We start from the raw sequence: 27993 nt of genomic DNA, 5'->3' as shown, positions 1-27993 counted from the left end.
GCACTGTTCATCTGGTTCTGCAATGAACAACCAACAATACATTTGTGTGTTTTTGACAGATTTAATGTCCAACTAAAAATACACCATACACTAAATGAATCAATGGAAGGAAAGGAAGAGTATCTCTAGACATCATAATGATTAAGCTTTTTCAAGTTTAAATAGAAACATGTGGTGAACATAAACTTTATAAAAACACATTTTACAAAAATAATTCACGATGACGAGGTATTGTCCAGATTATTAGTCACTGAGTTCCTCCTCATCACTGAAGTATGCACTCTTTTTGATCCTGGGTTTCTTCGAGTCCGAGGATGTTGACGCATCAGCATCATCCTCTTGAGACAAACGAGCCTGCTTCTTCTGCGTCTCCTCCTCTTCCTCAATATAGGCTTGCTAGAGGGACATCAAGGGAAAACAAAGACTCATGTTAAAGAAAGCTTTCCCTGTTACCTAGTTAACACTGTGTGTTTATTCATGTGTATCTACACGTGTACCTGAAAAGCTATAGCTTGGCTCAGACTGTCTAACTTTGGATCCTCTCCCTCTTCTTCACTTTCTTCTTCTTCTTCTTCTCTGTAGAGGAAGATGTGGAAATAAGAAAACAGATACAGTGTAAAAAAAACCCAACATCTGTCAGTGCTAGCTTAAAAATACATACACATGCTCAGGTTGTTCAGCCTTTTTCTTCTTTTTCTTTTCTTTCTTCTTTGGGGGTTCTCTCTCTCCCAAGATATTCTTGGGGCATGCATAGCTCAGATGGCCTGTTTCCTGTGATATTTAAAGAAAACACATTTTATTTCATATACTTACATTTCAATAATCTCACAGGAGAAGATAATATTCAATATGCACTTACCCCACACTCGTAGCATTTAGTTTTGTCTGTGTAGTTTCTTCTCCTTATAAACTCAGTTGCTCGCCCGTTGTCCACGGCGATGCTCGCTTTTACTGTTCTGCCAAATAACTGGGAGACAACAAATGCGCAACTCTGAGATCCTTGCTTATGCTGATGAGATAATAACAAGTAAAATCCTGGTTGTTTTGATACATAGACTCACCTGTTTGTTGTTCACTGCTTTTGCACAATTATGAGCGGATTCTCTGTCCAGGAAAAGAACAAACGCTACTCCTTTGCTTAGGCGAGTGTCTTTATCTTTAACGATTGTGACCCTGAAATATGCATAACAGCTATTAATACATCAATTAACATGTAATAACATTTGCATTTAAAAAGGAAGCTATTCGGAATCTTTAGCTGGTTATTGTGGGTTATATGTACCCAAATTACGTAGTCTAGTTCAGGGGTTCCCAAAGTGTGGGTCACGAGACACAAATCGGGGGTCATGAGATGTCTTCCAGAATGTTTTTTTTAAAGTTATCTAAAAATAGTATATTTTACCCATTATAGTAAAAAATATCAACAAAAATAGTAGCTAAACTTGAAATAAAACCTCGAAAATAGAAAATATAATGAGTTTTCTGTCTTTCTTTTTGCCAGATGACTCCTAAGTTTAGGGTTAGTGAACACTTAATTAACAAAAGCATCCGTAGCAGTAGGTTAATTCATAAAGGCACAGGAAACACAGCCTCGTGCTCATGTAGAAAGGCTAATTTTCTGCAGAACAGCTAAATGAAGCCACATTAAAATCACTTTGAGGGACAGTGGGGGTCGCGAGTCTTTGGCACCTATATTTTGGGGGTCACGGGCTGAAAAGTTTGGGAACCCCTGGTCTAGTTGAAATATTAATGAAAATATGGTTAAATAAATAGCAGTTACTTACTTCACAACTTTCCCATATTTGGTGAATAGCTGAAACAAGAAAAAGATCACTTTCAGTGATGAATAGGCATTACTTTATATACTATAGTGTTATACGAATCTTGTTTATGTTTGATTGACCATCAAAAGCTGCATTCATGTAATTCAAATAAATTGACAAATAAATTGACAAATACGTTTTAACAATGGTAGACAGTAGAACTTGCTAAATTGAGCAACCCCCTCACACAGTTTCTCTTACATACCCACATACACACACCTACATCGACATAACTTCACTACATTACCACAACATATGAATTTTCTCCCTTCTTCTTCTGGACCTGTTGTTTTGTTTTGTTGTGTTTCTCTTTTTTTTGTCTGTTTGTTTGTTTTGGTTTTTATTCTGTATGCTCCTTTGTAATCTTTGTTTGTATACAATGAAAATGTGATCACAAAAAAACCCAATGGTAGACAGTGAATTACCTTGTGCAGATCATTGTTTGTTAGCGAGAATGGTAAGTTGGACACATACACAGTGCTTTTGCTTGGTGCCAAACCTCCACTCATACTGGAAGCTTACGACACACTGTGATAGAAAATGAGGCAGAAAAAACGAGAATGAATCATGTTTATGGAACATATAACTACACAGTAAGCTTAGAAACTCTACCAAGCCAGCTTATTGATATATGTAGCGTATATATATTTTGTTTCGACATGGAGCAGCTGAGTAAAATAACTAAATCACTTACCAACACAGCTTCCAACGTTTGATAATACCCTTTTTTGACTGAGTATGTAGAGTTTCGTTTAGTTTTAAAGTAGCTAGTGTTTAGCAAACAAACGTCTTTGTCGCTTTCTGATGACGTCTCTGTCGCTTGTTGATGACGTGTGCGCATCCCTCGTCCAATAAAAATGCCGTTTTCCATGTAGCCAGCGGAGAGGCTATGCTAACTGAACGATAGTGGAAGGTGAGATTGTTTTGCTAGTTTAAGTCGGATAAAATGTATTTACTGTAGATAATTTATGACAATGTGGTCTCAAAGATGATACATTTGAAATTCAGTAATTATTTCTGATTTTTGGAAGACTGTATCAATGACCCAGCCCCTCTCAGGTAAAATAAAACGTGCTAATGTTTGCAGCATATAGGGAGGTTTGCTAAGTAGCAGTGCTGGCTGGTCGTTCTCCATAAGAATAGCTTGTAGTAAATTCGCTGTCACAGAAAATATTGGTCTTTTAAAATCGGTTTCTTGATATCACGATGGTACTACGTTCCACAATGTGCCAACTATGTGTTTGTCTAGTGCACCTTAACAACGAGTCAGTCCACTCTGCAGAGAGAGAGAGAGACCGAAACCGGCTTAGATTGTAGTTCACATGTGATGTTTAAACTGTGCTGCATACCTTTATCATGCCTCATACTCAGCTGAACTTGTGACAGAAGATGAAACGGGTTGTATCTTCCATTTAACCAGTGGTGGACAAAGTACACGGCTTCATTACTTAAGTCAAAGTATAGATCCTCCTGGTCAAATATTACTCCAATACAAGTGGAAGTTGTTCAGTCAGATTATGACTTGAGTTAAAGTCCTGGAGTATTTGCTTTTAAAAATACTTCAGTATTCAAAGTACTTCTTAAAATATCTCAAAATGTATTTTCACAAAGCATGAGAGCAGTCAAGAATGCATAGGTGTACATTCAGCTACGCTCTGTTTATCTAGAAAACATGATTTAATATCTATGAGGTATACCATGAAATATAAACTAAGTTGCTACAAGCACAGACAAGTTTCAAATGTTCATCTGGAATAAACCAGTTTGTTAGCTACAGACCTCCACATGCTTTCTCAGGTTAGATGGGGATGTTTTGTAGGCTGTGATGAAGTTTGTGTGGTAAACAGATCAGAGATTTACAACAATACCAATCATTCATAATTTCAAAACCTCAAACTTGGTTTAAAATATGGCCGTGGTGCTGGTTCTGAATGACGTTTGATTTGCTCTACGCTCAACCGAGGCACGGCTACACCATTTAGACAAATCAAACACAAGCACATGGACGAGTTTACGGTCTTAGGGATCAGATTTCAGAAAAGAAAATTCATGAACTGACTTCAAAGCTAAAGTAGGGAGTAACTAGAGCACTGATAGAAATGTAGTGGAGTAAAGTAATAAGTATCCCCAAAAAATAATACTCAAGTAAAGTACAGATACTTAAAAAAAATGTACTTAAGTACAGTACTCAAGTAGATTTACTTAGTTACTGTCCACCACTGAATATTAACCATGAAGAAAATGTATCTGTTTTTCCTTTGTGTCATAGTTGCTTTAAAACTTGTTATAGGAGTCTGATCTGAAGACGTCTGTTTGTTTTTATTGTTTTTACAGGTTTCGTCCAAGATTATAGAAGTCCTTGAGTCGAAAGTAAGTCAATGATTCAAACTTTCTTTGCCAGAACTACAATTATTTGAACACTTTCCAATAGTGAAATGCCACTACAGCCTTACATGGTAGATCACAAGGTTTTTGCAGAAGTGCATGCAAGTACTGGAACAAATGTGTTTTATTGAAAAGTAATCTTGCAACAGAAATCTTGGTTGTGCAACCTCAAAAGGCTGATTCAAAAACCTTAATGCCATCTATGAGCAGACAAACTGACCCAAAATACGTCACCTCTACACAAAAAGTGATAGAACAAGTACAATGCTGCTTGCAACTTCCTGCAATCTACTGTAATTGTTTTACTGGGAATATTGTTCCCTGAAGCAGTTAATGGATGATTAGGCTATTTCGACTGAACAAAGACACCTTGTTTATTTTGTTTTGTCGAACCACCCCTGCATAAAGCATGTGTGGTGCCTAAAGGATCTCTGACACTCTTTTTCTTGCAGTGACCTACAGGAGAGACAGGAGTTTACGAGAAGTCTACGATGAACGCTTTCTAACAGAGAGACCGGTTGGTGTGACTTTGTCTACTTCATTTACTGTATTTGATATTTTTTCCTTCATCTAAGGATGTTTGGTTTTGTGTTGATATCATAGTCAGCTGTGGAGCAGTGTAGTTGGAATAGAGGGGATAGAAAACCAGAAGCCCTTCTGGTTCTCTCCTAACATCTCGAATGTTTTCATTTATCTTCCTTTTTTTATCTTTTGAATTACAACTTTCACTCAACCTTTATAGAGTGGTGGTGTTGAACAACTATTAATGCTTTAAAGTTACAAAGTGGTTGGTCATCATGTCTCACAATCCAGTTCTGACCCTCAACGCACAGCTCATTTATGTCAACATCAGGTGATTAAGTCTTTAAAGGCTCCAGAAGCCATAAGACATTCAAAAAGACATTAATAAGCAGAAGTTAACAAAATATAATCTACGTAACAGATGTCAAAACAAATCATTAACTGTTCTTTTCTGGTTAAATGTACCCGTCCTGGTAGGGTCCGTACCCACGAGCAGCTGGAGGAGTGGAGAGGAGAGGTCCCTTTGGCCGGCCAGAGGAGGACTACGGTCGGGGAGGAGGCTACGAGTATGAAGGAGGTCCACGTTTTTTCCCCAATGGCGGAGGCCCACGAAATTACCATGAAGATCAGAGGGGATACCACGGTGACAACAACATGCATTTCCAAGCTGAACGCAGACCTGTTCCACCTTCAAGAAGGGTGAGAGCTTGAATGTCCAAATTTTTAAGAGAGAAATGTTTGGAGTGAAGATTAAACGGTACGATAAAAACTGAGGGAGACACAAACAGAAAAAAATGATTTCCTGGTGAGCAAGAAAAAATAATTGAATGACAGAGACAGAAGGGTAAAGAGTTGCAACAAAGATGATTGATAAAGAACTGTTGAATCATGTTGATAAACACATTTAGTCATCACAAAGGTTCGTTTTTTACTCTCATGTCTCCTTTCACTTATAGCAACGTCTTTCACTTCTAATATTACTTCACAAATATAATCCTAAGCATTTAATAATGTAGTACACCTTCAAAGGCAAAGGAAATATGTCTTAAAGCATGGTGTATTCTGCATGGATGCATGAATGTTGTAACTGCATATCACATCAGAAATGTCGGTTTGGTATGAGCTACCATAATTGGCCAGTAGGGGTTGCTCAAGTTCAGGGTTTAAGATGTCTTCTAGTTACTAAGAGTGTGTGCCTTAATGACACTATTTAATAAAAACAGCATATTGATTACCTCTTAGACATTTTTATCTATCTATCTATCTATCTATCTGATGTCTGATGTCTGTGTATTTTATAGTTGGGTTCATTTGGTAACACTTCCTCAATACAAATTCTTCAGTTATGGGAAGCCTGTTTAATATTTGAAGTCAGGTTGACCCTCATGAATTTATAAGATATGTTTCCAGAAGGGTAGAGAGATATTTCAGATGAATGAAGGTTGAAGATCAAACTTGTGACATTGTTATAAACCATCTGTCTGAACCTAAAAGAAAGTTCCATATCATCTGTGTTTGTGATAAAAAGAGCATAAAGACGTCACCTGATGAATTCTGTCTTCCTGATTTAGGAGGACTTTCCTTACAGAGTACCCAGGGAAGAACCACACACAGGACGGCCTATGGAGTTTGGGTAAACCACTTTTGTTATTAACAGAGTGAAATTGTACTCTATTGGTTATGTCACTCTTTAAACCTGGGTGTGATCACATCATCACAGGCAGCAGATGGCAGTCTCTCTCTTTGCATCGTGTTTAGAACAAGCACCCTGTGTTTAATACCTCTGGTTCAGCCAGCGAATGTTGCAGGACAGGGCCTGTTAGTAAGAAATGTTTGTTTACACTGCAGCAATCATAAATCACGGTCTGCTCTGACCCGTATTGGCCTGTCTCACCTTATTCACATCTCTTGCCGTCTCAAAGCTCTACGGGGTTTCACACTTTTAAAGGCTCCTCAGTTTAGATTTGGATCATGGCTGAACAGTGTCTGTATTTAGGATCTAGAGTGGGCTGCAAATTCAAAGCTGCACATTTATTTTGACAGTTTTAGAGGATTCACTCGGGTCCCACACAGGGCTTTTAGTGAACATGTGTTGTATGTTTGTTAAAGTGAGCAGCCACAGCGATGTGACCGTAAATTACATTAACGGTCTTCTTTTTACTTCTTCTTATGTTGGTTTTCAGAGAATTGCAGCATTAAAAACACATACAAATCATAGTGTACAGTTTTTAATCCGAGCACATTTGAAAGAGTTTTTACAAGAAGTATAACATCATTCATTGATGTTATTTAGAAGCCCCATATTAAGATGTTTACCTTCTTAAACCACATCATTTAATACTGAAGCTGACCAAAATGGACCAATCGCTACTTGTTACCTCATCATACAGAGTGTTTTTGTACATTGTGAACCTGCAGCTGATCACACATCCATGTGTTTTTTAATTCCCTCAGCACCCGAGCTCCACCTCCTCCTAATGTGCGGAACCAGGGCATCTACCCTGCTGCCAGATCGCTCCCTGAGGGCGGAGAGGACACACTGGTACAAGCCATCCTCAACCTGGACAGAGGGTAGGAGTGAACGTGTGTTTTATCACTGTATGAGGCTGTCGTATGCCGTCAGTGCTTGTTTATTGCAGCCATTGGTGCTGTAGTCATAAATGGGGATGAACAGTGTGTTCTTTTGGTGAGAATTAAAACCTGAATATATCGAGGCCCTGTTTTCCAAGCTGAAAACAGTAACCATATCAAATATTTAACTGCAAGTCATAAATAATCCCACTAGATCGCTATGCAGGTTGTTTCTTACATTTTTAGTGCAATATTAATAACGTTTTTTGTATTCTGTTTCATTATCAAAGTATCACTTTTTGGTTCATTGCTCTTTCTAAGCACTGCTGGAGTTTCCTTTTTGTACTGCTCCTTGTTGCTCTTTTTTATTTCTTCACTTATGATGTTAGATTGCAGCATCGTGTTATCATAGCTATGCAGATGACACACACATTTACATCACCATATCACCAGGGAGTTATAGTCCCATACAAACACTGAGTAAATGCATTGAACAAATCAATGACTGGACGAGCCAGAATTTTCTTCAGTTAAACAAAGAAAAAACTGAAATGATTGTTTTTGGAGCCAAGGAAGAAAGGTTAAAGGTTACTGCTCAGCTCCAATCTGCAAAGATGAAATGTTCAAACCAAGCCAGAAACCGTGGTATAGTCTTACTCGGGGAATCCACAGGATGCGTGTGCGCCGCGTTACGGCTGCGACACGGCTCTGCTCCGTCCCGGGGCTTTCGCCCTGGTCCATAGGATGCGTGTTTGGAGCGGCGCGCACTCCGGAGCAGGAAACTCAAGATCCCTCGAGAACTCCAAAACGCGCGAGAACAACACAGTATAAACTTTTCCTCGTCCATGGTGTCGGATATCTTTTGAGACTGACGTCTGGCCCGATGCCACAGGTTATGACGTAATGTTGAAGAAGTGGTGAAATTTACGATCTTGTGTTTGCACATGGTGTTTATTTTGAAAGTGAGCGGATGTTGCATACGATCCTCGTGCCTGACTTCCGGGATAGTTCGATCATTTCTGTGTCGATTGACGCGTGCTGGCCGCGGGGAGCGGCGAAAATAGACTCCCCGCGTATCTCTGGCAGAGCGGCGCGGCGGAACGCTCCAGAGACGGAGCTGAGACGCGCCGCAGCGCGCCCTGTGGACTCTAGAGCATTGACTTGAATGGGAACCTATTTGCTGCGATGTGCGCGGCGCAGCCGTAACGTAACGCGACGCATCCTGTGGATCTTGGGCTTTAGACTCAGACCTTAATTTCAGCAGTCACATTAAGACAATTACAAAGTCAGCCTACTATCACCTTAAGAATATATCAAGGATTAAAGGACTCGTGTTTCAGCAGGATGCAGAAAAACTTGTCCATTCATTTATCTTTAGCAGACTAGACTACTGTAATGGGGTCTTTACAGGACTCCCTAAAGTCCATCAGACGCCTGCAGCTGCTTCAGTCCTAACAAGGACCAAAAAAGTAGACCACATCACTCCAGTTCTTAGATCTCTACACTGACTTCCTGTCTGTCAGAGAATAGACTTTAAAATCCTGCTGATGGTTTATAAAGCACTGAAGGGTTTAGGCCGAAAATACATTGATGATCTACTGCTACTACTTTATGAACCACCTCGACCTCTGAGGTCATCAGGTACTGGTCTGCTTTCAGTCCCTAGAGTCAGAAGGAAACATGGTGAAGCAGCGTTTAGTCATTATGCACCACTTATCTGGAACAAACTCCCTGAAAGCTGTAGGTCCGCTCCAACTCTCACCTCTTTTAAATCCAAGAATAAGACTTTTTTATTTGCCACTGCCTTCCTATCTTTGCTTATTTTAACTCACTTTTAACTTTTAACATATTTCTAATTATCTTTTTCTTTTCTGTTTTATTATATTTGTAATTTTAATTGTGCTCTTTTATGCTTGACTGAATGTTTCCAATGCTTTTAATGTTTTAATGTAAAGCACATTGAGTTGCCCTCGTGAATGAAATGCGCTATACAAATAAAGTTGCCTTGCCTATCTTGGCAAAAAACAAACAAACTTTGATCAGACAGTTCAGACCATAACAGCCCATGTGTTCCCTCTTTTTTCTTCCAGGGAGGGGGGGGCGGACCACTACAGGAGAAAAGCTGCCCCCTTCCCTCCTCTCAGAGAGCGATCCCCCGTGCGCCGCGATGTGGCCCGCTCGCCCCACAGTCGCTCCGGCTCCAGCGTCAGCAGCAGGGGCTACTCACCAGACAGGGCCAAGGGCCTGCCGTTCCCCTCACAGCAAAGCAAGAGTATGTAGATCCCAGCTTCCCTTCCCTCTGGTGCACTGTGGAGCTCTATTTAAAACCCCTTGTGTCTTCAGCCTGGTGCTGTGAGAAATGTATCTCTGTTCTGCTGATAACTGGTAAAGAGTCAGAGCTGGCACATGCTGAAATGTACAGATGGATTAAATGGCAGCACAGGCAGAAGCTGCTCATACAGAACTGGCATTGCTACCGAAAAAAAGCAGAATCATCAAAACTATCGCCTGTGTCGTTAGTTTAAAATATATTTCAAAAATCACCAAGTCAATTCAGGACACAAAATTAAACTTAATTTTCCTCCCTTTTTCCCACAATTGATCATCTGGCTGGTTGACTTCCAGGTGTGGACGGTCCAGAGGGTCACGCAGGCGTTCCCGAGCACCTCTGGGGGGCGATCTTTCCTCAGCAAAGTGGACATGACACTTCAGGTCTGTACACTGCACCATGTGAATATGTTGGGAGCTTGGTGACAACAGGCTGATTTTTATTCCTGGCACATCCTTGCTCACCCTTGTCATGTCAGGAAAATGTCAGTGTTAGTATTCAAAAGGATTCTGTTTTATCCTGTCCTTGCATCCTTCTCAAGTCCAGAAGGATATGTCATGGCTTCCTACACTCCTATGTGTAAAACTACAGAATGTATAAAAAATGATGTAACATGACATACAGAGAAAAGACTCAGAATAATTGACCCTGATAAAATTGAAGTTTCCTTTAGACTCAAAGATTCAGTCACACAGGTCTCTAATATTGCTTCATCTTATGAGGTCCTTTCATATCAACCTTTTAAATGGTCTACAGTGGACTTATGTAGCACTTTCTATAATTCATTCATTGATATATATATATATATATATATATATATATATATATATATATATATATATATATATATATATATATATATATATATATATATATATATGTGTGTGTAAAATAGACATATAAAGACATTTTAATATGCTAACCTTCAATGTAGGGCTGGGCGATAATTCAATAACGATAACTATAATGATATAATTGTTCTCAATACATAGATATAACAAATGTGGGAATACAATTTTGATTCGAATAAACCTGTAATTACACCCATCCACTGTAGAGGGAGGGGGGCACTAGTGCGCCTTAAATGCTAGTTGCCACCCAACATTAGACAGAAGAAGAAGGCATTGAAGAGCCAATCATGTCGCAGGGTGAGAGGTAGGCGGGGTTTAAAGACGTTTGTAGCAGATTGTAAACACAGCTGAAGCAAGCGACAGAAGAAAACAGTCTAATCCTGTGTGAACTCAGCGTTAACTATTAACTTAAGAGACTCAATTAATTCAACTTTCAGGATGTGGGCAAAAGAAGAACACAGAAACAAATTCTGCTGTGCATTTCTTACACGTTTGTTGACCTCGGACCATAGTACAACTGAACACTGAATAACCGTGATGCATTCACTGCACTGTGGAGAAAAACATCACTCTGCCTGTAACTCTTAGTAAACTTAAAGGGGAGAGCACAACTCAAAGCAGTACTCTACTAAACTGATGCGCAGTATACATTTGATATCTTTGCTGTAAAATTAAATCAAATTCTGCAAATAACCTCAACCTGAGAAAAAAAAAAATTTACAAAGTAAAACTTCATAAAAATCTTTGCTTACACAAAAGACCTGCTTCCTGTTAGCACTGTCAAAAAGGATGGATTCAAGAAGCTTATCAGAAAACTAAATCCACACATAAGCTAACAAATCATCTGGTTTCTTCAACTTTCACTCAGGACCAAAAATCTGCCTTTAAATTTAAATGAAATAATGATTTGATATTAACTGTGATAATTAAAGATATCGACTGATATGAAATATTTTATCGTGATAACATCTTTTTCAGTATCACCCAGCTCTACTTCAATGAAGGATGCACAAAAACTGTTCCTGATTGTTCAGAATTAAGACCTCATTCCTCATGCATCACATTCAACACAGGCTGCTTTATAATAAGGATTGTCTGCTGTGGAAATGACAATTTGGGGAAGATGATTAATAGAAACATTGTGGATAAAGTGGTGGTAATATAGGCGTTTGTACATGGAGTTAAAATGCTAAATTTAGCAAGTAAGCGTTCAAATGCTCGCCAATTGGTAAAAAAAATCTTGAATGAAGGGAGATGTAATCAAAAAAAGATAAAGTATCTACTTTTTTCTGCATTTTCTTGATTTATACACCTAATAGTTCTTTTATAAGTAGATAAGTGAGTCTGCAACTGTCTTAAGTGCTGCCCATGTTCTCTTTTGATCCACTTTTATTTAGTACTTTTTAAATCTAGTGGACTCTAGTGGAGGGTCACGAGACACTAATGGAGGGTTGTGAGATGTCTTCCAGAATTTTTTATTTTTTTAAAGTAATCCAAATTGCATATTTTACCCATTATTGTAAAAATATAGACAAAAATAGTGGTTCAATCTGATTAAAACCTTGCAAATATTTTTTTTTCATTAGTTTTCTGCCTTTCTTTGTCACTCATAAGGTTAGAGTTGTTTACAGTTAATTAACACAATCATCAATAGCAGCAGGTTAATTCATAACAGCACAGGAAACACAGCCACAAGTGCATGTAGGTGGCTAATTCTCTGCAGTGCAGCTAAATGAAGGTTTGGGAACCCCTGTTGTAAAGGAAAGTAATGTTGCTACGTGTTTGGAGTGTGTTTAAATCTTACAATGCATGATCATGACCTCTAAACAGACGATAGCATGGTCAGGTATAAGGAAGTGAAGCAAGAGGACAGTGAATGTGCTTTCCTGGTTTTTCTGTACACAGCCAATGACTCTACTCCTCGCTCTTCTTACAGGGTATGAGGAGACTTATTCTCAGAGCAAGATGACTGGTAAGTAAAGTTCCCTGTACCTGTTGTTTGAATCCTGATGTCTGAGGAAATAGAACTACCCCTGCTTCACACTGGGTCTTTAAATTGATTGATTTTTCGATCCAAATGAATGAAAGCCAGATTAGATTACATGTGGAGGATTTTTTTTTTCTGTTGGATTCAAAGGTTACAATCGTTAAACTTAACCTATTCCCAGTCTGGGTAACCCGATAGAGACAGAGAGCGTTTCTAATATGTCCTGCAGCCAGTCCTCCCTCCCTGCTCCGTCTGCCACTTTGTCAGGCCTCATAAAAATGCCACCAGGTCGTGTGTGGAAGAACATGGAAAGGGTATAGGATGTCTGATGGATATTCCTGAAGGCAAAGCTTCCACATCGGGGTGTTTTTGTTTCATAGCGAGGTGCTCAGAGATGATGTGTTTTTACTTCATAGACTTTGGTTGGTCAGCTTAAAAAAAACTTGGAAGGTGCTGTAACGACTGCTAGAGACGTTATTAGAAGGACAAATGGAAAAAGAAGGAGGAGGTGGTGTCCGAGTGATGAGTGAGAGCCTGTCCAAGACAGAAATCTACGTTATGAGCACGGTTGTGAACCATCTGTTTCAGGATTGTTCCAGATGTGCTAGTCCAAGTACCTGTCTGGCTCAGAGAACCAAACAACCACAAGCTGATAATTAATGTCCAGACATGCTAATTCTCCTTTTTTCATTACATTTCTTCCACTCTAACGTTTTAACTTTCTGTCTCTTTTTTATTTTCCAGAAAAAATACCTGGTCTGTCAAGAGAAGGCTCCCCACACAGCGCCACCTCAAACAAGGTGAGCTCGAGTAGATGAAAAAAACAACACTGGGAGATGTTTTTATTTTTTTGTGGTCGCATTTTACTTCTAAGTTTACTTCAACAAATAGGAAGCCTGAGCTTATTCTAACGAATTAAGCTTCTTCTTTTTTCCCCAAGTATATATTGTGGACTCCATCATCGTCACTGCACAGCAGGATGCATCTGGAACTTCTTAAATTCCATCCTTTTAATATGTTTAGTTCATTGAAGTATGTTAATGGGTTTTAAAGTGGCTCTCACGCAAAGCAGAAAAGCCATCAACTCTGTGCTTTGTTTACCTGTGTTGTAAGCAGACTTCAATCATGAGAGCTTGTAATGGTGTAGGGGAAATTTCGACAGAAGTACAAGCCGTGCTTCCTTCCTTCTTTTAAAAGAAGCTTTAACTCTGTATTAAAAGTGGATCCATCCTGCCTGTTTTTGCAAACGATAGCTTGTTTTACAGATATCCTCCGTCTCTAACTGAGCAGAGGAGTGTAAATAGAATCAGATGTGATTAGGCGCAGGCTGTGGCCACCCAGAAGTGAAGAGGCTAACTCAGTAGTCCAAGTCAAAGCTTTATCATTGGATCTTAACCTCCAAGCGAGGAGAAGTCCCCGAGGATCTCATTTGGATGTGTTTAGACCGTTTACAAAGAACAATCGTTTCCTTCTTCTGGTGAAAAGTATGACTCAACGTGTTTTGTAGCTGTAACTGTCCAGCAGGTTAGCAGTCTTGTGCTTGTGAGAAATTGATGTGTAACATAGAGGTCACAGGAAAAGCTCTGATGTATCAGTGCGGCATATCTCATGTATTTTGGTCGTGTGACATCGACGATGGAGATGACAGAGATTCAAATCTTTTCCTATGAGTCAGAGTTGTTTATCATCTGACAGCACAACAATAACTACGTATAGAGCTCATAAGAGCTATGAGAGACTGAAAAATGCTGTGCATTTACAAGATGCAATAATAGTGTTGTAGTCCGAGACCAGAGTCCCCCGAGACCAAGACATGACCAAGACATTTAGGAATCGAGACCAAGTCAAGACCAAGACCAAGGCAGGGCAAGATTGAGACAAGACCAAGACCATATATATCAATGAAAAATCATCTTCTGTTTATTTGATTTAAGGTTGCTTTGAAAACTATTGACAGCAACAAACAAGGTTTGGTTTTGTCTTGGTTGCCTTTCTTTTGACACCTTAAGTTTCATTTTTTCTCTTATGACAGTAATGACAGGGACACAGTGCATCAGTGGTGGTCTCGACCGGTCTTGATATAAAATACGGAGACCGCCCAGTCCGAGACCGAGACAAGACCGAGTGAAAAAACGCTTTCGATTCCGAGACTAGACCAAGACCTTAAATAAGCGGCTTCGGGACAAAGACCGGTCTTGAGTACTACAACACTATACAATATTGATTAGATTTGGGTGCGATGGCATGGTACTGTGGATGCTGGCAGATGTGAGTGTTCATTGTATTTTCTAGCAAACTCCTGCTAAATCTAGCTAGCTAGACAGAGACATTTAAATGCCACATCATTTACTGAAGCTAAGCAACATTTAATAAGTGCTAACATTAAAAAACATCAAACTTTCAACATGGGAAAAGTTCTGTTTTCCATCTGTAGTATGATTTTAGTCCGCTTAGTGTTGACCAATCACATCATCAGGTTTTGGCATATGCACTGGAGAGCAAAAGCAGGCAGAACTCTAACTGTCTGAATGACATCCCGGCTGTCGTTGGTGGTAATCTGACATTTATTTGTTTATCTCAATAAACCGATATCTTCATGCAAACACAGCTTAAAACATTTCAACATGCAAAAGAAATCTACTTGGTGCTGTGTTGCAAAAGCCGGTCGACATCCCAACTACCTCGAATGCATCAGAAAACAATTGATCCAACATTTGTTCAACAAACAACCGTTTCAAAAGCTACTTTCTTACAGAGGAACTTTGAGCTCAAGGAGAAAGGGTAACGCAAAAAATCTAAATATTTGCTTTTCATCTTTTCAATACAGTCACAAATCACACAGCTTTGGCAACAAATCTTTTTAAAATGTACATAAACTGAGAGAAAAGAAAGGAGACCCACCCGTCTTCCCGCCCAAAACTCACAGACTTGATTGCGTTCATTTTTAAAGAGCGTATATTGCGATTACAACGGATTCCCAACCAAACAAAAGCTGCACATCAAAACCTTGGATATCAAGACTATCAAAAAAGGCACTAACAGACATGTCGCACAAAGAACTCAGCAGAAGCTTTTTTTATACAACTATTCCCAGTAAGGTTTCCAGTGCCCTAAATGTTCAAACCAAACCCCCCAAAAAGTCTATCTACAGGTAAGTCAAGGCCCAGTTACAGACATACCTTACATAGTTTGTATTATTACTTTTTACAAATCTGCATCATTATTTTGTTATTTTTGCAAACTTTAGACTCATGAATTGTTTTTAAATTATAAGAAAATCTGTTGACTTTTACAAGCTCCTACCATTGAAGAATGTGGGAATGAAGCCTTGCTGTAACTTCGTGTTGTCAGAGAAAGACAGACGATGATTGCCGGCTGGTTACGAGAGCTCCGGTTTAAGTGGAAATGGAAGAAGAACCAGAGTTTATTTTATTAAAGAACTTCTAACAGACAAAAATAAACTTGTTATTGGATACTCTGTTTCTCTTCCACTCCACGGAGATCCTCATAAAGCAGTTTATAGTATCTCTTTTTTCAGACTTGTAATTATTAATACTAAAAAGGCCACCGCAAAATGAATGTCTGCTGAAAACAATTTCTCAATTAAGCTGCTTCTGTAGTTACTGCTGTAGTCTCCTTTGTAGCTTCTCTTATTAATATCAGGCAAACACTCATTATTTCCTAAAAGTTAACTTTGTTTGAAAAGCAAGCACAGCTGTATCTTTAAGTACCTTTTTAACGTCCCCACAGTTTTTATCTATCTCATTAGCAGCCCTTAGATCTTTCCCAGAACATGCTGGAGGTAACTTGATTGCTTTAGTGGGCACCTGGATATCTTTGTAAACCCTTGCCCCTTGCTTTATATTTCAGAAATTACAAGACACAAGATAAAACAAAGTATTTCCCTCTCCTCCCAATGTGCATTATTTTGCAAGAACCACCCACCACTGCCCAATCAACTGCTGTGATGAAAGTTTCACCGAGTGCCCCACCCCTCCACGCACACACACGCACTCACACACACACTGCTGCTCTTTTGCTGTGTTTGATCTAGCCTGTGGTGCATTGTTGTCCTCAGTTCTGGGGGCACTAACCCGTAACCTTGGCTAAGATGAAAGACCTGTGCTGTGCCCCCAGTAAAGCTTGCACTTCTGGCCCCGGCCGCTGCCTGCTGTGGGGATTCAACAAACACACATGCAGGCTTTCTGGAGCCATCCCAGACGGAAGAGACCAAAGAGGGGGCCTAAAGAGCAGCTCCGGCTCTGGCTGCGAGCCACGGTGGCCCAGTGGGTGGGAGAGCACGTCCTGTGACTGAAAAGGTCACCAGGTTTTGTCCCTCCTCAAGCCATCAAATTCCTGTCAGTTCCAGTATGATAACCTTTACCAACCAAGATAATTGCTGCTATTTAGTTATGGGAACCAAAAAAAGAAGCAGCGCACACACACAAAAACCTGCTGTAATTTTAAAGGAGGTCTTCCAGTCATTGTGATATTTTTAACCCTGTTAGCAGGGTAGCTCCAGGGAACGTCGGTCTGTCTGCAATCTTTTCTCCTTGTACCCCTTAGTTTCGCTGTAATGCCAACATCAGGTTTGTATTTGTGGTTCACAGGGGAATGTCTTAACAACTATTCAATAATAGCCATGACATTTGGTACAGACATCCATGTTTGCCACAGGATGGTTTTTAGTGACTTTGGTGGTCCTTTGCTTTATCCTCATCGACTGCCATGTCAGTGTTTCCAGTAATCTTGTAATGTCCATGCAGCAGCCTTTGGTGTGGAGAAATGAGGGCAATGCTGAAGTGGAGAAAAATGCAGTTCCTCAAGTGTCCACAAGAGGCTGTCTCCACAAGCTAAAGAAAACTCATGACAGACATCAAATGCCTTCTTTTACAGCAGAGTTGAACATGTTTGCAGCCTGCACATCCTCTCTGCTTCATATAACATCAGTTACATATTTCCTGTTCAATCTATGACGGCTAAGCGAGCATGCAAGGAGTTATTAACTGATGAAGATGTAGCTGAAATGATTCTTTAAATTAAGCGGCAACCTCCGGTCTCAAAGTATGAAGCCCATGCGGAAGTGTTATAAACTGCAGCTTCTGCATGCTAGTGTAGCTAATAATCCACTCCTAAACATTGGGTTTCAGCACCAACTCATTTGAACACATGGGAAAGCAACTCTTAGCTGGAAGTCATTAGTGCTAACTAGCTACACCAGACACCCTGAGATATTGATCGTTGCTTATAGAGGCTATAATGTCTTTATGCTTAGCCCAATGTGTCCTGAGGTTGTGCTAGCATTATCCAAATACCAAACAATGCTCAGCCTGTGAGAGTGGCTGCTGTATTGACTGATTAGTTAATTTTCTCTCGTCTTGCTTTGACTTAAAGCTGCTGTTGGTAGTCACAGAGTAAACATCTGTTCAGAGAGAGGGACTTCAAATGTCAACACTATCCCTCCCAACCAGATTTCCTCTTAGTCCCCCAACACAGATCGGCGTGTGCAGTCATGATAGTGCCGGACTCATAACCAATCAGAGGATGTAGTAGGGGCCACCCCTTAACCAATCAGGACAGAGGATTAGAGATTAGCTATGATTGGTCTGTCATAATGGGAACGAGGGGAATAATAACATTGCTTGATACAAAGGCATTGGAAAACACAGAGATTTCAAAATAGTCTCAAATTACTCCACTTACCGATGAGTACCGATGGGCATTATGACCTTTTCTCCAAACCCAGCAGAAAAAAAGTAACGTTTTTTACACCATTCCTACCAACAGCAGCTTTAATCCGTTTGACATATGATCTTAAATGTTATTCTGCTTGCTTTTACATTTTTACTTCATATGCAGTGATTGCATCCACATCCCAAAGTGCACTTAGCAAAGGCTACCTAACTGGAGGGAAAAAGCAGTTTTGAATTAATGAAGCAATACGATTGGGCAACATACCTAACTGGCTCATAAATATGGATTAGCTAGTAGCAGTTATTGATGCTTGCGGAGATTGGTGCTGTTTCTTTTCTTCTTCAGATTATCTGTTAAAAAAAAAAAAACCTTGCAGATGATTAAATTCAATTATTAGACTTTAATTCAGATTTTTTTCTGCATGAGGTTTGCAGTTTATGGGGGAAGAAGAAAAATACTTTGCAAACCATTTTGAAAAACAGACGTTTGGATTCTGCAGCAGCCTTGTGTTAACAGTGAGATGGCTCCTGGGTCAAAGAAAATGTATTCAGACGGGGATATTTTTTCATGCAGTCAGAGGAAGCTGAAGACTGACAAACGCAGCCTTTCTGCGAGCCGACCGTTGCTTCAGGGAGGGAATCGCTCGCAGGAATAATTAGATGCTGCTTTACGAGCTGTGTGTTTTATTTTAAACCACACTGATGTGCCATCCCCTGTATTTTCTCTCCTCGGTCATGTTGAGATTTAATATGACTCGGTCTGTGGCCTGTTTCCCTTAATGTATGAGTGGACTTTAGTCATGGCTGGGCAGCTCTGCGTCCTGGACAACAAACTTAATAGTATCAGGAAATGAGCGAAAGCAAATGAGCAGTGATCCAGGTTAGCCTCAATTTTCTCCTTTTCTCTTTCCTTTGGCTTTAAAGGTAATACTAATGGGAACTAAAGTTTCCTTTCTCCTCATTAAGAGGCTCATCATGTCTTGTCCAGCCTGGTTTCCTATCCTGAAGATGTAGAATAAACAGCTGAAATGTCAATCTACACAATTTATGTAGTAGGATAAGTTTGTAAAGCCAGGTTTTAGCCATGAGGTACAATGTGCTGCAAAAACATAGATGCTTTAATTCTTCAACTCAACGTAGATGTGACTATACATCCACACCATACCATGCAGCGTACTCAGGCTTTTCAGCTGTAGAAGCTCCTCTGTGTCAAAGCTTCATCCTTTGGTACACCTCATTAACCACGTCTTTCCTGTGAGGTTAAACAGTCAGTAGGCCACTCTTTGTGACTGCTCTCTGAGTTATTGACCTACGGCCTCTCACATCCTCTCCTATTCAATGTAGCATTTAGTTGCCAGCATTGTAGTTTTACATTATTTATAAAGACTTATGTAACTCTCAGATCTCTGATACCCTGCAATCTGTGTGGTTTATAACAGGTTTTTTCTATATGCCGTTGTAGTTTTTGCACTAAAATCAACCTTTTGCTAAAAAAATTTCTGACTTCGCCTGTTTTGTCCTCTTGTCTATAGGAGGAGAACCATCCTCCAGAAGGAGAAAAGGAGGATCTCCTCATCGCTTCGGTGGTGGAGGAGTGCCAAAAGCCGTCCATAGACAACTTCCAGGAACAACGAGCCCTTGCCATCGCAGCCAAAGCTCAGGAAATAGAGAAGGTACCTAAAAAAACTCATCCCAACTTTGCCGTCTGAAATTAACTTAAATCTGACCTTAAAACTGAGAGGAGTTCAAAATAAGCCAGCATCTAGCAGCTTAGTGATAAAATAACACATCAGTTATATTTATAAGGAGCATCTCTTGATTAACAGACTGTCAGTGTAATGCCTCGCACCCGATAGAATGCGTCATACATGTTTCACATTCTTAGATTTTCTCCTTCAGCCTGCCATATTTTTGAAGATTTGATGGATCACTGTTTGTATAGATAACATGTCTAAAATTATTTATTGGCAACCTATTCATGAGGCTTTCGTTGAGGCAAATATGCAACACTTTTAAATGTCTAGCAGTGCCTCTACCTCAGTGAATGACTGCACTTCCAGTCCTCTCATTACAAGTCAGACTTCTGTAAATATCAGCCTGGTATGTGCGTGACACATAATGTATCCTTGGCAAACAATCCCTTTTAATATGGTGGCCTTAACTTCTCTGACTCACACGTGGCTGACTTTACTGGCAAGGTATTACTGCTGCAACAGAACGCCTATTATGTTGCTAACAAGACAGGAAATTAACTTTTCTGTTCACTGGTCACGGCCGTGGGTACATCCTGAAATTCACCTTTTAATTTTTGAGTCTCGAATATATTTATAGAATGAAGAGAAATCAGTATCTGAGCGTCTTTAATCTACATCCTGACTGAAATAACCGCTCATTACACCCAACTTAACATCCCACCTGGTTCAGAAATCCAAACTCTCCTTCTGTGTGTTTAGAAAGATGAGTCAAACACACACAGACCCAGGTAACAGGGTTAGGATCCAAGGTACAAGAGCATATAAACGAAAGCAGAAACACAAGTACAGCTTAGACATGCTATAGCAAACAATAAACTTTGGGGGCCAACCACTTAACAGAGCGCACACCGCCCTGGGCTCCAGGTTCCAGCTCTGCCCGGTTATCTAATGAAGCCCATTCCTGCACCAGTGAGCACCACCGCTGCTTTACTGGGACCGTTAAACCTGAGCCAGCTCTGCCCTGGAGCACACACTGAGGTTGCACATATAACTCCGCCACAGAGCCTATAGGCTGCTATAACACTGTTGCTGACACTGCAGCTTCTAACCGGTTTTATAGCTCGTCTTTTTCTCTCCCATCTGCGTCTTGCTTGTGTTTAATTGAGCTCCGTTGTGCAAACTTCTCCTCAGGTGTTAGAGAAACGCTGTCATGGCACACAAATGGAAAGTCTTCTGGTATTTAAAAGTTTCTTATTTGCCTTTCCATTTTCTATTAAAATGATGCTACCTTGCTTTGATCTTATACGTTGGATATTGAAGTTTGGAAAGACTAAACGTTTTAAAAGATGGGACAGGGGATCACAAACCTAGAGGAATATGAGTAGGTTTGTAATCACCGGATGATTCATGGTACCAATCAGAGACCTGATCGCGGCCCATGGTAACATTAATACTACGATGCAGCGATTCCAGGAAAGTGCTGTATTAATGTGTTTAGTCACCACACTTTGATTTCACTGCAATGAAACAATGGCCAGTCTTTACATTAAATCTACAGGACTATAAGATAAGATAAGACACTCCTTTATTCGTCCCACAACGGGGAAATTCATGGAGTTACAGCAGCAAACAAAAAGGTGTACAGTACAAGAATTTCAACAAGAATATATATATATATATATATATATATAGAAAAGAAATGCTCATCAGAGACGACAGATTAGCCATAATTCTCCTGTCAGCCACCAACTCCACAGGAAGATTAGTGTAAGAAAATACACATTTCTTACCTTTTTTTTAAAAACACATTTTAGCACAACACAAGCACATTCATGCTTGACAAGTATAACAAGTGTTTTGGTCAACCTGTTCAAATCTTATGCTTAAACTTTGAGAGTAAACTTCTTTGTATGTTTACTCATAAGACTGTACCTTTTAACAGCTATAGTGGTGTTCAACACAGTTTCAGAAACTACAGCCAAGTCTTTTTCAGTCAGCTTCAATACCTCCATAGACTTCAGTAAAACGTCTGCCTTACGAGCATCGCTGTTAAGTCTTCCCAACAAAGGTGAATTCAGCTCTCCCTGCAGACTTCCCATCTTTCCTCTTGTCTCTGTATCAAGAACGTGAATAGATTTTTACATCCTTCTTCTTTTTGGATTTAACACATTTCTCTGTCTCACATTATCCTGCTGACCTCTTCGTCTTCTATTATGGGGCTGTGATCTTCTGCGTCCGGTTACCTTCCATGACTGCATTCATCACATTTGCACTACAGTAAGGAGTCGTGATGCAGTGATTGTCAGGGAAATCCATTTAGAGCGCCTTTTTTTCCAGTTAAAATATTGTTAATTGTGGGGCGCTGGTGGCTTAGCGGTCTAAGCACCCCACATATAGAGACTCCAATCCTTGTCGCAGAGGTCGCCAGCTCGACTCCCGGCTGCGACTATCTGCTGCATGTCTTCCCCCACTCTCTGCTCCCCATATTTCCTGTCTGTCTTCAGCTGTCCTATCCATAAAAGCAAAAAAGCCCCCAAAAAATATAACTTTAAAAATATTGTTCATTGTATCACAGTGCTACTTTTTTCTAGGCTGCATAAACATTACACAGAAGTGACAGCGTGGAAAAAGGAGACACCAGACAGAGTGATGAAGCAGCAGAGGAACTTGTAGCGAGTTGAAAATGTGTGAATATGTTGGCACCATTTCCCTGTAATACATGCAATGAAAGTATCTAAACCTGTTACCTGTTTACTGAGATACACTGACAGAAAGAAGAGTATATGAAAGATATGATCACTGTGGAGCTGTGGGAGGAGGTTGCACTACCATAGTATAAAACTGCAGCTAATCACACTTACGCTGAAAGCCAGGTTGTGAAACTCTGGTGCCAATATGTGGAACAAGATACTGAACGTTAACAGCTAACCGGATTTAAAGGCATCTTGGGTCGTGGTGCAAATCAATAGTAAAAAGGCACACAGCTTGTGGATTTAAGGTGGGTCCAGCTGAAACCCTTAATGCTGCACCAACACACAAACCCTTCACAGAGTAGCCCACGAGTCAGGACGACAATTTATTGCTGTATTGATATTAATAACCTACCATCTCAGGATTTCTTATTCTTATGTAATCACCCATGTCTTCTGACAGTCCTCACAATCGTCCCTTTCTTCAGCTTTTCTGATTCCCATGCTGTTCTCACTTATCATAATAGAAGTCAGCCTTGTTTTTGTCCGAAACAGCTAAAACTTGAGAATTTAATCCAAAATATTGCCCGGTATCTTTCCCCTTTTCTCACTTCAAAGCCTTTTCTAAGCTCTAATCAAAACCCAGGAGAATCACTTTCACATGATGCTTGGTTGCCTGCCAAAGTGGCATTTGGAAAATGTATAAGCACTTGTCTGGTGGCTGGTATTAATTTCCCATCATGCCCAGAACACGCAGCCAAACACTCTCAAGTCAGGCTTTCTTCATCCTGGCCAAAACAACAAAGTCGCTTTCTCATGCGGCACTGTTTCTGTTGCAGTCGGCAGCTCGTGTTTAGCCTCCTGACAAGTGTCAGCCAGATGTTTGGCTTTCTGCACCCAATCTGGTCTAGCCATCTCGTTCTATACACAGGGACACAAACACACTGCGGCCCGGTAGCTCCTCGCTAACTGTCTGTACACTTTTCCATACATTCAAAGCTGCACTTTCCATCATCAGCCAGACATCGTGCTGGGCTGCGTTTATAACAGCGCCGCAGTGTGTGTTTGTGTAGTTAAGTGAAATTGGTCTGCTGAAATTCAACCTGAACCCCGCTCTCATTGTCAGAGTTGACTTTGGCTGCAGTACAGACCGACTGGTTACATTGAGTGACAAGGCATGAGAGGCAATAAAGCATATGATGCTTCACTCCTCCTCTGAATCCAGGCTGTGCTACAAAGGGAGTTTTATTTCATTTGTTGAGGAAACCTAAATATATTTGGCTACACGACAGACAGCCAGACAGTTCCAGCCTGTTTTTATTTTTGGTACAAAGATGGCAGAACTGGACTGAGGCCCCAACTCTTGCTCTTTTCTCAAGCCAGGCTTCTCCTGTTTAAACCGGGCTGCAGAAAATAAAGTAAAAAGACGTTTTTTTGGAGGGAGAGTTTAGAGACAGAGACAGTCCTGGAGCGACCCCACCCAAAGTCAAGAAACCGGTCCTTTCCTTCCTGATTGGATAACAAGGGAGGGGGTTTCAAGGAAGTACGTTTGAATACAGGAAGTACATTTTCAGCACATTGTTATCTAGGAACAACTCTCCCTGCATTCATAGAAGTGGTTTTCTAAACTCTTGATTGGACATTTCCTCAGAGAAGTTGATGAAGACTTTTCTGTCATTAGTTATCGTCCGTTAAATTAGAGTGGTAAAAGATTAAGTGGGCAACTCTTGTTGACTATATTTAGCCCAGACAAGCACCTTTTGATCCAAGGTTTGTTAGTCTGCCTGTTGTGTAACATTTTGATTATTTCTTCAATCAGCACATGAGCTTTACACAGACCTAGAGGAGGTGTGTTTATTTTGCATCAACACACCCTCCTGAAATAGTGTGTTTTCTTTGGCTCAACACACATTTCTTGTAAATGTATTCTTCATATTGTTACATTTGGATCAGGCTATTGGGGGAACTGAAAACACTGGACCCTGCCAACATTTCAGTAGTTTATTCTGCATTTTATAATTTAGAAAATGCAAATAATTTTGATTAACTTCAAAATTCAAGATCTTGCTCATACAGATGGGTGGGGAATAAAGAAATCAGAAATATTCACTCTGAAAGACGCATTCATTTCTGAAGACTGTAAAAATAGAAAAGAAAGAAATGGAAAGATACAAAAACAAAATGTGTGTAAAATAGAAACATTCCTGGGGCGTTGGTGGCCTAGTGGTCTAAGCGCCCCACGTACAGAGGGTCCACGTCCCAGGGGTCACCGGTTCGATTCCCTGCTGGTCGACCATTTCCTGCATGTCTTCCCCCACTCTCTACTCCCCACATTTCCTGTCTCTCTTCAGCTTTCTTATGAAATAAAGACAAAAAGTCCCAAAAAATAAAACTTTAAATAAAAAATAGAAACATTCCAAAGCGACTAATTATTCGTTGTTTACATGGAAATTTAAATTTCCGACTAACTAACTAGTCTAAAGTTAAGAAAACACCCTTAGTGTTAGCAGAGCTAGCACCACCAACCATTGGTTTTCCTTGCACGTTAACGTCCACATGTCTGTGCTGGTTACACATTGCTCTGGTCCAGTGATTATATGCCAGTTCAACCATACACAGTCTACATACAACTTACGGACAAACCTCAATGCATTAAGATGCCATCTGTCATCTGTGCTTGATCCGTACATCCCTAGTTTAAATGCAATGTGTACGTGGAGTTATTTTGGTCCAAGGCAGATCTTTGAAAAGTGTTACATCATTAAAAGCCCATTAACTCTGTTAGAGAACAAAACTTCATTTGGGAAAGATCCTTTTCTCAGATAACGCTTCATAGGAGCATCATGAAAAGCTATAAATAAGTATTTGAGTTTGAACGCCCTGCAGCAAGGAGGCCACTGTTGGTATTCGATGAATGAGACTTATTCTCGCCTGGCCTTATTTTTACTTACACGCGTGCATAAACACAGCTCTGCACACAGCTCTCATCATCGGATGTGTCTTTGCGTTAGCCTGCGGCACATAAGCTTGACTGTCACCATGATAGGGATAGATGCCTGGCTTTCTAAGACACAGTATCAGCAAGTTAATTGTGTCCCATTCAAAACTAGGAAGAGCATTGACCTAGAGATATTCTGTAGGATGGACGAGAGATGGAAAAAAGTGGAGGGGATAGACGAAAAGAAAAGGTTTAGAAGAAAGCAAGTGTCCCTCAGGTCTGTCAGTGTTAAACTCTGCCATTTTTGCAGGGAACCAGAATCACGCTGTCCTATAAACAAGCTCTTGTGTGATGTGTATTTTTAGATGTAGGTTTATATTTGAGGCACTTTATGCCTTCATTTAATGGCTATAGTGAGGGAAAACTGGAGCAATGCAACCATGTGATGATTGATTTGATAACAGATTCCAGCTGTTAGAAGTGAACTTTCTAGGTTTTGTATTAGTCCGGTAGGACAATAAACCAAATTTCTTTTTGTTTTAAATGTCAGAATGTAAAATGTCATCCACAAGTTCAAAATGCATGACTCGTTTTGTCCATCCATTGGTCTAAAATCCCTCTCCCTCTCTGGAATAGCACTGTTAGCTAATACCAAGCATCATGACTCCACACATCTCTGTTTTCGTCTTTTATAGATCCCACCAGTCTTTGGTGAAACAGTGTCCTCCCTTAGGAGACATTTGAGGCTTGGTGTGAAATCGCAGCTCCCAAACAGGACATCAAACCTCTTCCTCATTGTCCCTGTAACACCTGTTATAATCCTCTGAGCCGCCACTAAAGTGAAGGTTTATGACCTCGTTGGGCTACCCTTTGCTTTATAAAGGACCCTTATTAAACTGGAGAGGAGAAGTGTTTATCTTCTGACGCTGCATGATGTGTGTTAACACCAGAATGATCAGCTCAGGCTCAATGACGCTGGAATATTTACACCTAGGCGTCAGGTAGAGCAGGAAGGAAACAAGTTTTCATCTCCTCGAGTAAGACCTTTTCATTGAAAGGTTGAGCCCTCTGCCTGTTAACACCTTTCAGTCGTAAATCTACTCAGTGTTTTTGAGAGGGAACTTCTCATCTTGTTTTTCTTTTGGTATTTCTTGTTTCATCTGTACAAGTCAAGCCTCTGTGCTCATATTCCACTTCAGGTGTACCGCCAGGACTGCGAAACATTTGGCATGGTGGTAAAGATGCTGGTGGCTAAAGATCCCAACCTGGAGAAGCAGCTGCAGGTCCCCCTCAGGGAGAACCTCGGGGAGATCCGCGAACGTTGCTTGGAAGACCTCAAACACTTCATCAACGAGCTGGACGAGATTGTACGGCAGCCGGAACCTTCCGTCTGTGACTCCACAACTCCATCCTCGTCCCTAACAACAAGTCATAAACTTTCAAAGACAGGAGTCAATCACAGCTCGTCTTACTGACACTCCGGCCTGATCTATTCTATGTGAGACTGAGCACATGTCAGCGGTGGTCGCCAGTTTTGGATTGCTGGACTAAAATGAATCTACAACACAGCAACCAGAGGAGTTACTCAAACTGGAGAGGATGCAGTATCGTAACTTGGGATGAACAGTGTTAGTTTTGAACAGAACATTTTACCTTCAGTTTTCTGTGGCAAGATATTAATTAGAATCTTTTCTTAAAGTTGTTTTGTTTTTCCTAAAAATGTCTTTATTTAAAAAGAGATATCAGTTTCAGATCACAGTAAAATGGTTAATAAGGTTTTCATTATTTAACCTGTTTTGATGAAGATATATTGTCGATAAGAGAGAGAGTACGCCCCTCCAGAGTGGTCCTTTTTCGAAAGTAAAGCCTAATATAACAGTTCTGTTTTGTACGATTTTAAACTATCAAAGTTTTCCTTTTGGTGCCAGATATTTGACTTGGTGCTGCTACGTTCACAGTTTTACATCCTTGTATAAATTTGTACGGTTACAAAAAAGGCCAGTTCAGTCCCTTTTTAATACTTTGTTTCATTTTGCTTTTCAAACTTTATATAAGAATCCCTGAGCAAAAAAAAAAGAACTGCACAAGGATAGATTATTTTGATGACATAAAGACAGAGCTTTGCACAAACTGAGATGTCTCTGAAGGTTGTAGAAAATATGATTTTTGTTAACTTTGTTTGTTATACTGTGATCTATTAAAATAAGTTGCATAAATATCTCACTGACATTACTGACCTCATCACTGATGTGCGAAGGTTTACTTTACGGTAATTATTCAATGACATTTCAGCATTTACAGTTTCACATTTGTTTCTTCTCAATGGTACAGACTCCAAAATGTTTTCCAATTAGCAGCACAATAGAAAAGGTCAGTTCTGATAAGATGTTCATATCTAACATCATGAAGTTTGGACACAAATTTAAAAAAATGTCCAGGTGTCAAATGAAACCTGCACTACTAGAAAGACTCAGAAGTCTTTGCTGCATCTCACCCTAAAAAACTGAGGT

General features: G+C 40.1%; 2 protein-coding genes across 4 annotated transcripts; one reads left to right on the top strand and one right to left on the bottom strand.

Annotated features, from left to right (window-relative positions):
• Positions 1–45: 45 nt before the first annotated feature.
• On the bottom strand, positions 46–2664 carry zcrb1 (zinc finger CCHC-type and RNA binding motif 1). Its single transcript, XM_034673501.1, has 8 exons — positions 2518–2664; positions 2249–2351; positions 1785–1813; positions 1062–1173; positions 860–967; positions 662–771; positions 498–576; positions 46–396 (listed from the first exon to the last, which is right to left on the bottom strand). Exons 2-8 carry the CDS (start codon positions 2330–2332, stop codon positions 244–246), a joined length of 675 nt encoding a protein of 224 aa, XP_034529392.1. The 5' UTR covers positions 2333–2351; positions 2518–2664; the 3' UTR covers positions 46–243.
• On the top strand, positions 2639–27710 carry pphln1 (periphilin 1). 3 transcript variants are annotated; one of them, XM_034673500.1, is made up of 13 exons: positions 2694–2736; positions 2855–2882; positions 4158–4193; positions 4661–4725; positions 5208–5429; positions 6302–6363; positions 7185–7301; positions 9392–9573; positions 9927–10013; positions 12418–12453; positions 13213–13268; positions 19694–19834; positions 26683–27710. In XM_034673500.1, coding segments are annotated over exons 3-13 (1245 nt in total). In that variant the 5' UTR covers positions 2694–2736; positions 2855–2882; positions 4158–4192; the 3' UTR covers positions 26959–27710. The 3 variants fall into 3 exon arrangements, with proteins under 3 accessions (XP_034529389.1, XP_034529391.1, XP_034529390.1); XM_034673499.1 differs by having other exon boundaries at positions 2699–2736; positions 2844–2882; XM_034673498.1 differs by lacking the exon at positions 2855–2882 and having other exon boundaries at positions 2639–2736.
• Positions 27711–27993: the final 283 nt, after the last annotated feature.

Source organism: Notolabrus celidotus, chromosome 21 (assembly GCF_009762535.1).
Source record: "Notolabrus celidotus isolate fNotCel1 chromosome 21, fNotCel1.pri, whole genome shotgun sequence".
NCBI classification, from domain to species: Eukaryota; Metazoa; Chordata; class Actinopteri; order Labriformes; family Labridae; genus Notolabrus; species Notolabrus celidotus.
Note: the sequence above shows the minus strand (reverse complement) of the source record. Positions and strands in the feature narration are given on the sequence as shown.

Excerpts from the sequence above, each read along its gene's own strand:
- zcrb1 (XM_034673501.1), bottom strand. The coding sequence starts at position 2,332 with ATGAGTGGAGGTTTGGCACCAAGCAAAAGCACTGTGTATGTGTCCAAC. Across the intron at positions 1,174-1,784 it reads AAATATGGGAAAGTTGTGAA|GGTCACAATCGTTAAAGATA; the intron begins GTAAGTAACTGC and ends TGCATATTTCAG. Across the intron at positions 577-661 it reads GCTGAACAACCTGAGCATGT|AGAAGAAGAAGAAGAAGAAA; the intron begins GTATGTATTTTT and ends CTTCCTCTACAG.
- pphln1 (XM_034673498.1), top strand. Across the intron at positions 12,454-13,212 it reads TTCTCAGAGCAAGATGACTG|AAAAAATACCTGGTCTGTCA; the intron begins GTAAGTAAAGTT and ends TTTATTTTCCAG. Across the intron at positions 19,835-26,682 it reads AAGCTCAGGAAATAGAGAAG|GTGTACCGCCAGGACTGCGA; the intron begins GTACCTAAAAAA and ends ATTCCACTTCAG.